The following is a 12,049-nucleotide window of genomic DNA, read 5'->3' as shown; positions in this document are numbered from 1 at the left end:
CATAAGAATAACTGTGGTTTCAATCTTGATATCCTCCCCTGTTTTAGCAGCTGAACTAAGACTAAATTTATTGTCAGAGTTTTGTCCTAGAACTTCATAGTGAAGGTTCCTTAGCCAGCTCTTTCTTATCTGCATCTCTGGTTATTAGGTATCAGAGAGATTTTCTTCAAGCCTTATTATAAGCAGTAGTGAAATAAGGAATGGCGCTGGAGGAAGAGGGTTGAGAAAAGTATTTTATCTAGTTGCCGTTAGGAAAATTTTCCTGTGGAGCTGGGTCCCAGACCAGTAGTAAAATAAAGTGGAGAGTTTTTTGCATCTATTATGGGAACGTTAAAATGTACTCCATAACAGAAGAATCCAGAAAAACTTTGAGTGGAAAAGAACTAAGTCATGATTACCTCCCACCACACAAGAGGACAGAGAAAAGTAGCCCCATCTTGTAACTGACTGTAGTCCTCCCCTCCCCCCCCAGCTGCAATTCTCTACTTACTAGTCAGAGATTAAGAGGTGACTTGCATTGATACTTCCATAGGAGTCTGAGCCACATGTGCTTTTGCAACTGTACCAGATGCTCTTGGAACCAGAATAAGAAAGCTGCAAACCTGTAACATAAGCTGTTCCAAGAGCCAGCTGCATTAGTTCTCAGCTGGGGTATTTTCTCACTTATACAGCTTCTCACTCCCAAGTGACTCTCTACTGTCCTGAGTATGCTCTTCAAGTAGTCTGGCATACCCTAGACTGAGAAATTATTTTGACGTTTATGATTTCTAGAATTGCATATTTTACTGAAATCATAACTGTAGAGTACCTAAAATGTCGAACAAACTTATAATGCGATTCATTATAATGAACTTTTGGCACACTTAAACTTTTGACACAAACTCTTGATGCAAAGTGTTAATGTAAGATGTTAAATCATACAGAAACATCATTAACAAAAGAATTAGCTGAGCAGTCCCACTTACAGTAAACCTTAAAAGTGCTACAGAAAAGGATTGAAATATCTTTGGTTGGCATTTATTTAGCTTGATGGCTCTTACTGTCTATGAAGGCCCTTTTAGCCCTGAGGATGTTTGTTAATACTAGACGCCATTTTTTTTTTTTTTCCCAAAGCCTGCTAAATTCATCAGGTTGTCATTTTTTAGAAATGTGTGTTCTTATTTCTGGTCATTGTTTCAAGATATTTTATCTTCAAAAGTGGCTTTGAGAGCACGTTCTTACTTCTCTATCCTGTATGTAAGAGGTAGGTGGAGTGCTGCCAGATTCGTGCTGTTTGCTATGTCTGTTTTTGCCAGCAGTTATTTTAAAAAATTGTGGCATCCTCCAAGGGAGTTGTTGTCCTTCCTTTTTCTGTTTTTCTCATTGTGTGGACTGTGTAAACCAAAGGTGTCGAATATATCGCCCACAATCTACATCTAGCCTGTGGAGCATGATCGAGTCCATTAGTCTTGGACCAGCCATGCATGCTCAATGTGGAATCAGTCTGGTACATGCACTGGACCTAGATCCACAAGTCCTGCACGTAGCTTGAGATTGGTCTGATGCTCAAACTGCATGCAGTGCCTGTACCAGGCCAACTCTGTGCACTGGCTCCAGAGCCAGCACACAAGACTGTCCAGCAGAGTGCTTCTTGCAGTGTGCACCCTATGCCAGCCCTATGTCCAAGCAGCGCCCAAGGCACTAAGTCCAATATGTGCACCACATGTACTGCACTGGGGCTTGTGCTGCCTTCATATGGTGCCTGCCCACACAACCCTGTGTGCTGGCTCCACTGCACCAGGATGGCCTGGTGCCTGATTCTGACCAGCCTGGAGTAAGTGCTCAGGGCTAATCCAGTGGAGTGCTGCATGCTGTGCATGCCCTCTGCTGACCCTTAGGGCCCCAAGCAGTACTCACAGCACCAGGTCCAGCCTGTGCTCTGCCTGCAGTGAAAGCCCCAAAGTGGAGCTGGTGCATGCTGCCTGAAGCGCAAGGGGTTAGCATGGGAAGCATGCTACATGTGATTCCCCACCAGACCAACCCTACCCCCTAGCTCCAATGTGGCCAGATCTAGTTCGCAGAGCAGCCCAGAGACCATCATCTAGCCTGGATGAGTTTTGATGCCCCTAGAGTAAATGATATGTGTGTTACATTAACTGCTTTCTTATTAATTTGTATGACTTAACCCTGGGAACCAAAATCTGTCTTATATCCAGAGCAAGTAGCAGTACCAAAAATGTAAAATGCTTCCTTTGCATTAGGGATAGGCCATTCTCCCCCATCTGCTTGGAACTAAATGGAGACATCTACCTCATTTCTTACTGGCTACCCAACTTGTCAGATGTTTGCAACTTTTAGTCACAGCTGACCTGGGCTAGATCTGATACGGAGTCACATAGGAAAAAAAAAGTCTTTTTATCTTACCACTCATTCCCTGGGCTAGAAGTCCCTTTTGTTTCCTCCTCAGTTCTCCCACTGTTTTCTTGCCTCTCCATCTGTTCCTGTTCCCTCAGATTGTTGTGTAAATGTTCTTTAGTTTAGCCATAAGTTGATATGAATCCTTTAAAAACAAAACAGTCAAGTAGTTATACTCAGTACTCACTGTTTTTTGGGGTTTTTTTGTATCCCCTTTCCCTCCCCCTTCCCCCGCCTCCGCAAGGTTCCTCAGCAGTCTGAATTGTCTTTCATGTACATACAGCAAACCTGAGGTTTTAGCTTTTTACAGAAATGATTGCTGACACCTGTTGTCAGCATTAGGTAGTTTTGTAATGAAGACAATGATATTTATATTACTGTGAGGGTCCAAGCAAGATTGGAGGACCTTCTGTTCTAGACACTGTACATACATTTAGTGACTAGTTTTGTTCTGAAGAGCTTGAAGGCTAAATAGATAAGTTGGACAAAAGATAGGAGTTGAATGAGAAGGCACAAAAAGCTTAGACAGAATTAATGAGAGCAGAGCCAGGACTATAACTCATAGCTGGACTGACTATGCAGTCTTTTTGTATAACACCCAGAGTCCCCATCAACACCCTGCCCTCCCCCAGAGGGACTACCTCCTTGTTTTGTCTTACAAACTGTTGCATTCTGTTTAACTCAGTGGCTCTATTATATACTGCCCACCCTTGTTTTCTGCTTTTTCTCTAACCTCATCTCTCTTTCCCCTGCTTTTCCTTACCCCCACCTATTCACCAGCATCTGTTATACAAACTGCTAATATATCCCCTTGTGTTTGGTGGGGAGGGGTTGTGCCTCTCATGGAATTATAAAAGCTAGGGTTGGAAAGGACCTTAGGAGATCATCTAGTCCAACCCCCTGCTCAAAGCAGGACCATCCCCAGCTCAGACATACCAGCCGAAGTTTTGTCTAGCTGAGTCTTAAAACCCTCCAAGGATGGAGGTTTCATCACTCCCATGGGTAACTTGTTCCAGTGTTTCAGTACCCTCCTAGTGAGAAAATTCTTCCTGATATCTAACCTAAATTTCCCTTGCTGCAACTTAAGACTGTTGCTCCTTGTTTTGTCATCTCTCACCACTGAGAACAGTCTAGTTCCATCTTCTTTCAAACCCCTTTTCAGGTAGTTGAAGGCTACTATTAAATCCCCTCTCAGTAGCCCAGTTCTCTAGACCAAATAAGCCCAGTTCCCACCCAGCCAGGCCAAGGGCTTACCCATCTGCTGGGAGCCTCCAGCACAGAGGCCCTTCACAGCACCTGGACCCTGGCCCCAGCCTTGCCCACCTGCAACTCCTTTCCAGGGGCCAGGGCCTAGGCATGTGCTGCATAGGTCCACAGTGCTGGAGGTTCCCAGCCAGCTTGGCCCCAAGCACTGCCCGCAGCAGCTGTTCCCAGGATCAGGGGGCTCCTACAGCCTGTAGCTGGGCCCTTACACCAGAGGCAGCTCCACCCCTCTCATGCTGTGCCTGCACGCAGGGAGGCTGAGCCAGGACCCCCTGCACCCTGCATCCCGCCTGGCCAGGCAACATCCGCTTGTGTGCAAGGCGACTGGAGCTGCACAGCCTGGGCCAGGCCCCACCTTGGGTGCCACTGGGCCCCTGCCTATCCACCTGCCACAGCCTGAATGTGCAGAAAGCCAGGGCAGCCCACACTTCCTGCCCAGCCCCGTTCTCTTCCACCTGCTGCCTTTCCAAGGGTCCAGCTAGGCCAGCATGCCCAGAGCAGCTCTCCCAGCACATGCTGATCCCTCCCAGCACATGCTGATCCCTGCCACTCAAACTCTGCCCCAGACATCTAACCCTGGTGCTCAGTGCCCTGGTGCTGCCCCCACCTGGGTAGGGCAGGGTATCTGTCTGCCCAAGCCCCAACTCAGTTCTCCCTCCCAGCCCTAGGCCTAGGCTCCCCCAACTCCAGAATCATCAAGGAGGCCTGAATGCTCTGACCCTGGTGGTTGCTGCTGAGGTGTTGCTACCTCCCTCTGTTGGACACTTCCCTGGACCAGCAGGCACGAGCCACAGCCAGTAGCGGTGGGAACTGTGAGCAGCAAGGAACCCCCTCTTTCTCTTTTTCCTTCTCTTCTCTCTCTCTCTTCCCCCCTCTTTTTTTTGGTCTCCTTTTTTTCCCTTCTCTTTTCTTTTTTCCTTTCTCTTATTTTTTCTCCTTTTGCTTTTTCCTCACCTTTTTTTTTTCTCTGTCATCTTTTTTCTCTATGTGCTCTCCTTTTTTTCTATCTCCCATCACAATACACTTATCAAAAAAATAATTCACAAGAACAGAGATAGTATATGAAGTTTTATATCTTGTCACCAGGTTTAGAATTTTTCGAAAACCTGGTATTTACTGAAAAAAGCAATATTTATTATTATTAACTAATTAATATGCAGTGCATCCTGCCATGGAACCCCTGCCCCGGCTTTGTTTTTCTGGTATGCCGGCACTGCGACACCTTATAGAGTAGACATTGTGGGGTTTTTGGCAGTCCGGCCAAAATCATTGCCTTACCACTCGTATAAATTGACAGGGAGGCTGCCCATAGAGGGCAAAAAGGGTTTTGGATAGTGAGCCCTTGTCTAGGTTAAGGTCTCCCTGGCCTTGTCCCACTTTACTCTGGATAAACTGTTCAACCTAGGTTCACTGTCCCAGGACCACAAGCTCCCACACCCAGCTCTATCCACACCCTTTTGGATCTCTGCCCCCTGGCTCCTGCTTTAGCCCTTGTGGGGACTGGTCTACTCAGCCTCTGGTCTTGCCCTCACGAGTTCTGGGCTTGCATTCCAGTCTTTGCTGTGCCTCACCCTGGTGGACTCTGGGTTGCCCTGCCCCGGTCTTGCCCTCTGTAGGCGGTGGCTTTGTGCAGTCCAACACCAGAACCATTCTGCCAACAGGCCCATTAGCCTGACTTCTATCCTGGGGAAGATCTTAGAAAAGTTTATTAAGGAGGCCATCCTTGAGGGACTGGCCCAGGCTAACATCCTAAGGGATAGTCAGCACGGGTTTGTTGCGGGTAGGTCTTGTTTGACCAATCTCATTTCCTTCTATGACCAGGTGACCTATCACCTGAACAAGGGAGAAGAGATTGATGTCATATATCTTGACTTCAAAAAAGGTCTTGATCTGGTATCCCATGATCACCTCTTGGCCAAACTGGCCAGTTGTGGCCTTGGCTCCACCACGATCCGCTGGCTGGGAAATTGACTCTGTGGTCGGACCCAGAGGGTTGTGATTGATGGCAGTCACTCATTGTGGTGCCCTGTGACCAGTGGGGTCGCTCAAGGCTCTGTCCTGGGACCCATCCTGTTAACATCTTCATTAATGATGTGGACACTGGAGTCAGGAGTAGACTGGCCAAGTTCGCCGATGACACCAAACTTTGGGGCAAAGCATCCACGCCAGAAGATAGGCGGGTGATCCAGGCTGACCTGGACAAGCTCAGCAAATGGGCAGACGAGAACCTCATGGTGTTGAACACCGAAAAATGCAAGGTTCTCCACCTTGGGAGGAAAAACCTGCAGCACCCTTATAGGCTCGGCAGTGCTACGTTGGATAGCACTACAGAAGAAAGAGACTTGAGGGTCATCATTGACCACAAGATGAACATGAGCCTGCAATGCGATGCTGCGGCTAATAAAGCGACCAAAACGCTGGCTTGCATCCATAGATGCTTCTCGAGCAAATCCCGGGACGTCATTCTCCCCTTGTACTCGGCCTTGGTGAGGCCGCAGCTGGAGTACTGCGTCCAGTTTTGGGCTCCACAATTCAAAAAGGATGTGGAGAAGCTTGAGAGAGTCCAGAGGAGAGCCACACGCATGATCAGAAGTCAGGAAAACAGACCTTACGACGACAGGCTGAGAGCCATGGGGCTCTTTAGCTTGGAAAAGCGCAGGCTCAGGGATGATCTGATGGCCACCTATAAGTTTATCAGGGGTGACCACCAGGATCTGGGGGAACGTTTGTTCACCAGAGTGCCCCAAGGGATGACGAGGTCAAACAGTCACAAACTCCTGCAAGACCGTTTCAGGCTGGACATAAGGAAGAATTTCTTTACTTTCCAAGCCCCCAAGGTCTGGAACAGTCTGCCAGCGGAGGTGGTTCAAGCACCTACATTGAACACCTTCAGGAGTAAATTGGATGCTTATCTTGCTGGAATCCTATGACCCCAGCTGACTTCCTGCCCTTTGGGCAGGGGGCTGGACTCAATGATCTCCCGAGGTCCCTTCCAGCCCTGATGTCTATGAAACAATGCTTAGGATCTAGGGTGTCCGTGGGTGCCTGTGTAAGAGCCCTCCTCTGTCCATACAGACACAATTTGGTGTTTGCAGCAGCAGCAGTGATCCCTCATGGTCAAGGATGCTCACTCCCATGGGTCAAGTTAAGGGTTGTGGATGAGTCTGATGGCTAAGGTGACCAATCCTAGAGCCACAGACTCTGGAAAACGCAACAGGTGGTAAAGGGGAGGTTTGGACAATGGATTTCTCAGTCTTGTTTCCTGTTCTCTGTTTCTATTTCTTTTTTTCCTGTCTCCAGGGAAAGATAGCTTTCCTCAAAGTAAGATGTACCTTCTCTCACAAGGTGTCACCATGTAGCCCTGTTCTAGGCTAATTTTTCCTCATTTGTCATATCAATACCACACTTAATGTTTGTCTTGAGGGTGTCTTTGAAGTGTTTCCTCTGGGCCCCACATGTCCTTTGTCCTTGGCTGAGGTGGGAGTATAACAGTTGTTATGGTAAAATATACATCAGACATGCACACCCACTGCCCTGTCCGCAGCTGATGTCAAATAATCAGTGTTTCCGTATTGGTGGTGTCAGTGTTGGTGAGGATATTGGCAATTGTGTGACAATCTTCCCACTTAGTGCAAAGGCTCTTCCAGAAGTAGTGCTGGTGATGGCATTCCAGACTTTTCAGGTGGTCCCTGTAGGTCACCCAAGCTTCACAGCCATTGAAAAGAATTGGTATCACCACAGCCTTATACTGTAGGAGCTTTGTATCTAGAGGTCTGAAGGCATTTGATGTTGTACTCTCTGTGGACTGATTGGGTTGCTTTGATGCATTAGCAGAACTCGACATGATGATCTCACTAAGCAATGATTGGTCCACTGCTTCACTCATCAATCATCAGCTTCTCTCATAACATGCGTGATATGAATGCAAGATCACACGCTCTTACAATGACATAGTTGATGAGGTACAATTTGTTCTGAGCAGTGATGTTTGCACGTTGTTTTGTACCTGTCACATTGTCTGAAGATAGTTTTAGTAATGACAGAATCATGCTCTGCACATTTAATGAGTAAGAGCATGCCACTGGAATTAGCCTTGCCCAGTCTCCTTAGTGGTGCCCCTCCACATATAAAAATTCCAGCCAACTCTCGCATTGAAATCTCTAAGGAGGATTGTCTTGTCCTCTTTTGGGATGGTAGTCAGGATTTCATCAAGGTCAGCATGAAACTGTTCTTTCTGTTCTTCTGAGTGTTGGGGCATGTGTACTGCTGATGGTAGCAAAGTTGTTGGTCGAGTTGGAGGAGGAGAGTCATGAGGACTCGTTAATACCAATGGAGAATTCAGTCATTTAGCTGACAATCTGGTTCTTAATGCTGAAAGCAAGGCCGTGTATTGCTCTGTCATTTACAGGTTTCCCTTTCCAGAAAAACATAGTCATCCCCCTCTTCTCTCAGATGGCTTTTGGCTGCATATCTAGTCTCGGTGAGAGCAGTGATATCTAAGTTGAATCACAGGAGTTTCTGGGTAACGATATGTTCTGTGTTCACATCTATCACTGTTCGGGTTGTCTAGTAGGGTTTGTACATTCCAGGTTGCAAAAGACTTTTTGACTGCAACTTGAATGATTCTGGAAGTGGCTATCCAGTCAGGTAAGATGGGACAGTGTACATTTGGGGCATCGCTTCTAGCCTCCAAACATGCAGTAACCTATGCTTGTGGTAATCCATCTGAGTAAGATCCATGCTGAGGGGCCTACATTCATGGGGGCAAATTTCCCAACCCTTAAGGAGCCCTGCAGGCCCATGTTGATTGAGGGGAAAAGCTTGTCTTATATTTCAGTAAATATAGTAATATCCCGTGGAGTATCTAATTTGGCACTTCAGATGTCTCAGCCGTAGTTTTCTCTGGTTATTACGCCTTTTATTTCTATTCTGTTTTGTTGTAGGCACTTTCCTCATTTCTAATTCCCATCTTGAGAGTGGCTTTTCATCCAGTTAGTTCTGAAATGTTTTCCTACAGGTTTTCCCCTTTCTTGTCTGATGTAGTATTAGCACTTGACTTAAAGACATTTCATACTCCTGCATTAAAATCTTTGAACTTGTTAATTCAGTTGATTTCTCTAAGTAGATTACTCAGCATATGCCGTTTTTAAGATTGAGAACCTTAGTTACAGGCTTACATGAATTTATCCTTGTATCCTTCACTGAATCAACTTGAGTCTAGATCCAAGGTTATTTTCCATGGGCTGCTCTTTCTTAAATCCTTGCCATTCATTAAATATCATTCTCCAGTTCATTGCTAATTTGTATACAGTATTATCTACAAGAAATGTCTAGCAAAACTTTATGGGTCTAACTGTGCAATTTGGGAGAGACAGAAGAATGGTCTGATGGCTAAGGCATTGGACTGGGCCTTGGGAGAAATGCTTTTAATTCTTTGCTGTGCTTTAGATATCCTGTGTGCCCTTGGGTAATTAATCCCTCTTCTTCAGTTCACTATCAGTAAAAGGCAGTAATAAATTCCTTTGCCAGAAATTAGTGAAATCTCTGAGTTGTGATATGAATGGACCAGTTCACTGAGTAGCTAGAAGTGAGCCATGCCTATTTCAATACCCATATAGCAGCATATTAACACAGCCATACCAGAAAACCTCTGTAAGTGTAAATTGATAGCTCTTCTTGTGTTTTTGAAGAGGCAAATTTAATTTAACAAAACAAAAAAGTAACACTAGTGTTTGTTAAACATGTTTCTGGATGATTTACTGATTCTCACACAAAGTAAGAAGTCTTCTGGGTTATATTTTTTATTGGACCAACTGTGTTTGTATAGAAACAGGCAAGCTTTCTGATATTGCATCCCCCTTCCTCAGGCCTCTTGTTTCTTGTAATTGCTCTCAGTGAATCACAATGGTATCAGCTAACCCATCTGACCACATACAGCTTAACAATGGTACTCAACCTTTTTGTCCAGTGGGCTTGGTGGACATTCTTTAGTCCATCTGCAGCCCAGACCAAGCCAGTAGTCCCAATCCAGTGTCCTGGATGGGTGCAGCAGAGTACCATCCAGCTGTATGGAGAAGGGGTGGAGGGCAGCCTGGCCCTAATCCAGCCACATGGAATACAGGGGTCTCAGCTGCGTGGTGAGAAGGGGGCCCAGCCCAGAGCCAACCCATTATGCAGGGCTTGGGAATTTGGCAGCAGGGGAGGTATCACTTGTATCACTTGTCACTGGTCCCCCACTACCAAATTTCTCAACCCCTAAGGAGCCCTGCAAGCCAGATACCATGACTCTGCAGGTCACGTTTGGCCTGTGGGTTGGAGGTTGGTGGGGCTGAATTAGCCAATCAAGAAGCCAAAACTAATATTGTGCAAGTTATCTGGAAAATTTCAAAGTGTTTAAAAATAAAAATAATGTGAAACTATTTTTGAACCATTTTCTTTAAAAATCTCAAATACTTCAAGATTTATATTCACTTCATGAAAAGTGATACTTGAAAACAGGCATGTGGAGGAGCAGAAATTGTTGTTATAAATACTTTTTCTTCCAGTTTTGTTTTTTTTCTTAGTTATTTACATTAGTAGAAAAATGTTGAAATGCATGTTTTTATAATACGAATATTTTCCCCTCCTCCATTCAACAGGGAGATGCAGTAAAAGACTTACTGCTCCGCTTTCTTGGGGAACAGGCTGCAGCGAAGAGACAGGTTTTAAATGCCAACTCTGTAGAACAGTCATTTGTAGGCTTGAAACAGCTAATTGTAAGTAAGAATGCATTTAATTTTCATAATTCATTTATATGAAATGCAGTGCTCCTCTCTAAATACTTCAGAGCTAATGATTGTATAATGAAATAAAAAAGTGTGTGCATCTGTTCTTGGTTTTTCTAAAAATGGAAGCCAAAGTATTGAAGCCCTGATGGGAGGAGCAATCTTGGTTTTTTAAAGGGAAGAATAAGCTATAATGATAGAAAATTAGAGTTGGAAAGGATCTCAGGAGGTCATCTAGTCCAGCCTCCTGCTCAAAGCAGGACCCAATATTTTTTTTATCATGTACAAGCTAGAATCAAGATTTCATGAATCAAGGGTCTACAACCTTTTAGAGTGGCAGGCCCAAGTAATACAGCTCAGTGAAAAGGTGAGCTCCTGCTTGTGATCCAGCCACCACCACCACCTAATTAATTGCTGCTGCAGCCAGTTCTACCTACCATTGAATTACTGGCAACGTCCTGGCTTCACAGTCCAGAAAAGTAACTTGACATCCCAGATCTGGCCTGCATACCATAGGATGCCAACCCTTCCTTTAGGTTCATAGCAGAGTGCATTTCATTTGTTGTTATTTAAAGAAAAAGTTTTCAGAATACATTTGTGACTGATTCTTATTTAAAGACATGATCTTAAGTTTTTGCTTAACAGTTGTATTTTATTAATGGCCTGTGGCTTTCTTAATCAGACCAAAGCAGGGCTGTGGCTAATTCAGATCCTTATTTTGAAATTTTTAGGGGAATATAATAAATAAATCACAGCTAATAAGAAAAAAAAAACTAAAGAACTATAAGGGATGGATGAGTTGTCAAACAACAATAATTTTAAAAAAATAAGTTGAAGTTATCTGAACCTCCTTTAGAAAAATGTTTAGCCAAGTATTTAAACATTATTGAGAAGAAAGTTATACCCTTAGAGGTTAGAAAAATCCTTCAGCAGCCTTGGTCAGCCCTCATGAATTCATTTAGAAAAGAGATGATTGATGTTTCAGCTTCCTAAAGACACTCTGTGGAGCACAAAGGAAGATTTCCGGTCCATGTAACAGGACCAGTGTTTCAGAGGCAGCGGTGATGACCCTAGCGGTCACTCAGCTCCCGTCCTGCTCTGGCCTTTGGTACTCTCACTCCACTCTCACCTGCCACATCTTAATGTTCTTAGTAAAGCTTGGAAAGGGAGGTAGCCTCAGGGCCCTAGAGCAAACTCTGTGCCAGCCTTCCTATTAGACTCACTACAGTCTTCTCATTTAGTTGGCCTTCCAGGCCCATACGTGTGCCCCAGAACACCTTTTTGCCTTATGTGCTCATCACGACCTGCAGACTTCCCTTACAGCCATGCCCATGCTTCACAGATGTTTCCAATCATCATTTAGATGGACATTTTGGACCAAACTGCTGGGCTGCTTCTCACCTCCACACCCTTGTTGGGGCCTTCTCAAACAGCGTCTCAACTTTTAATTTTTTTTCCACCCCCCTGCTGCTTTGGCTGGTCCCTTTGGCCTAGACCCACCGCATCAGGTCTTCTTGGGCTCCAGCCCTTTTCTTGCCCTCCTAGACTCTTATTTCTGCCCCTTTTATAGGCTGTAGGTCCCAGGGCCCGAAACTCCACCCCGTTTGAGCTGCAGGCTTGCTAGCCCT

General features: G+C 45.2%; 1 protein-coding gene across 4 annotated transcripts in view; it reads left to right on the top strand.

The window, feature by feature from the left end:
- Positions 1 to 12,049, top strand: part of TRAPPC12 (trafficking protein particle complex subunit 12) — a 102,212-nt gene that overhangs the window by 4,008 nt on the left and 86,155 nt on the right. For 3 of the 4 annotated variants that reach the window (XM_090032705.1, XM_090032696.1, XM_090032724.1), the window contains exon 3: positions 10,296 to 10,412. The exons of the other annotated variant lie outside the window; for it this stretch is intronic. In XM_090032705.1, the coding sequence (XP_089888831.1) occupies positions 10,296 to 10,412 (117 nt within the window). The remainder of the gene's footprint in view (positions 1 to 10,295; positions 10,413 to 12,049) is intronic. 4 annotated transcript variants of the gene reach the window in all.

Source organism: Crocodylus siamensis, chromosome 1 (genome assembly GCF_052110815.1).
Source record: "Crocodylus siamensis isolate JL-2025a chromosome 1, ASM5211081v1, whole genome shotgun sequence".
NCBI lineage: Eukaryota > Metazoa > Chordata > Crocodylia > Crocodylidae > Crocodylus > Crocodylus siamensis.
Note: the sequence above shows the minus strand (reverse complement) of the source record. Positions and strands in the feature narration are given on the sequence as shown.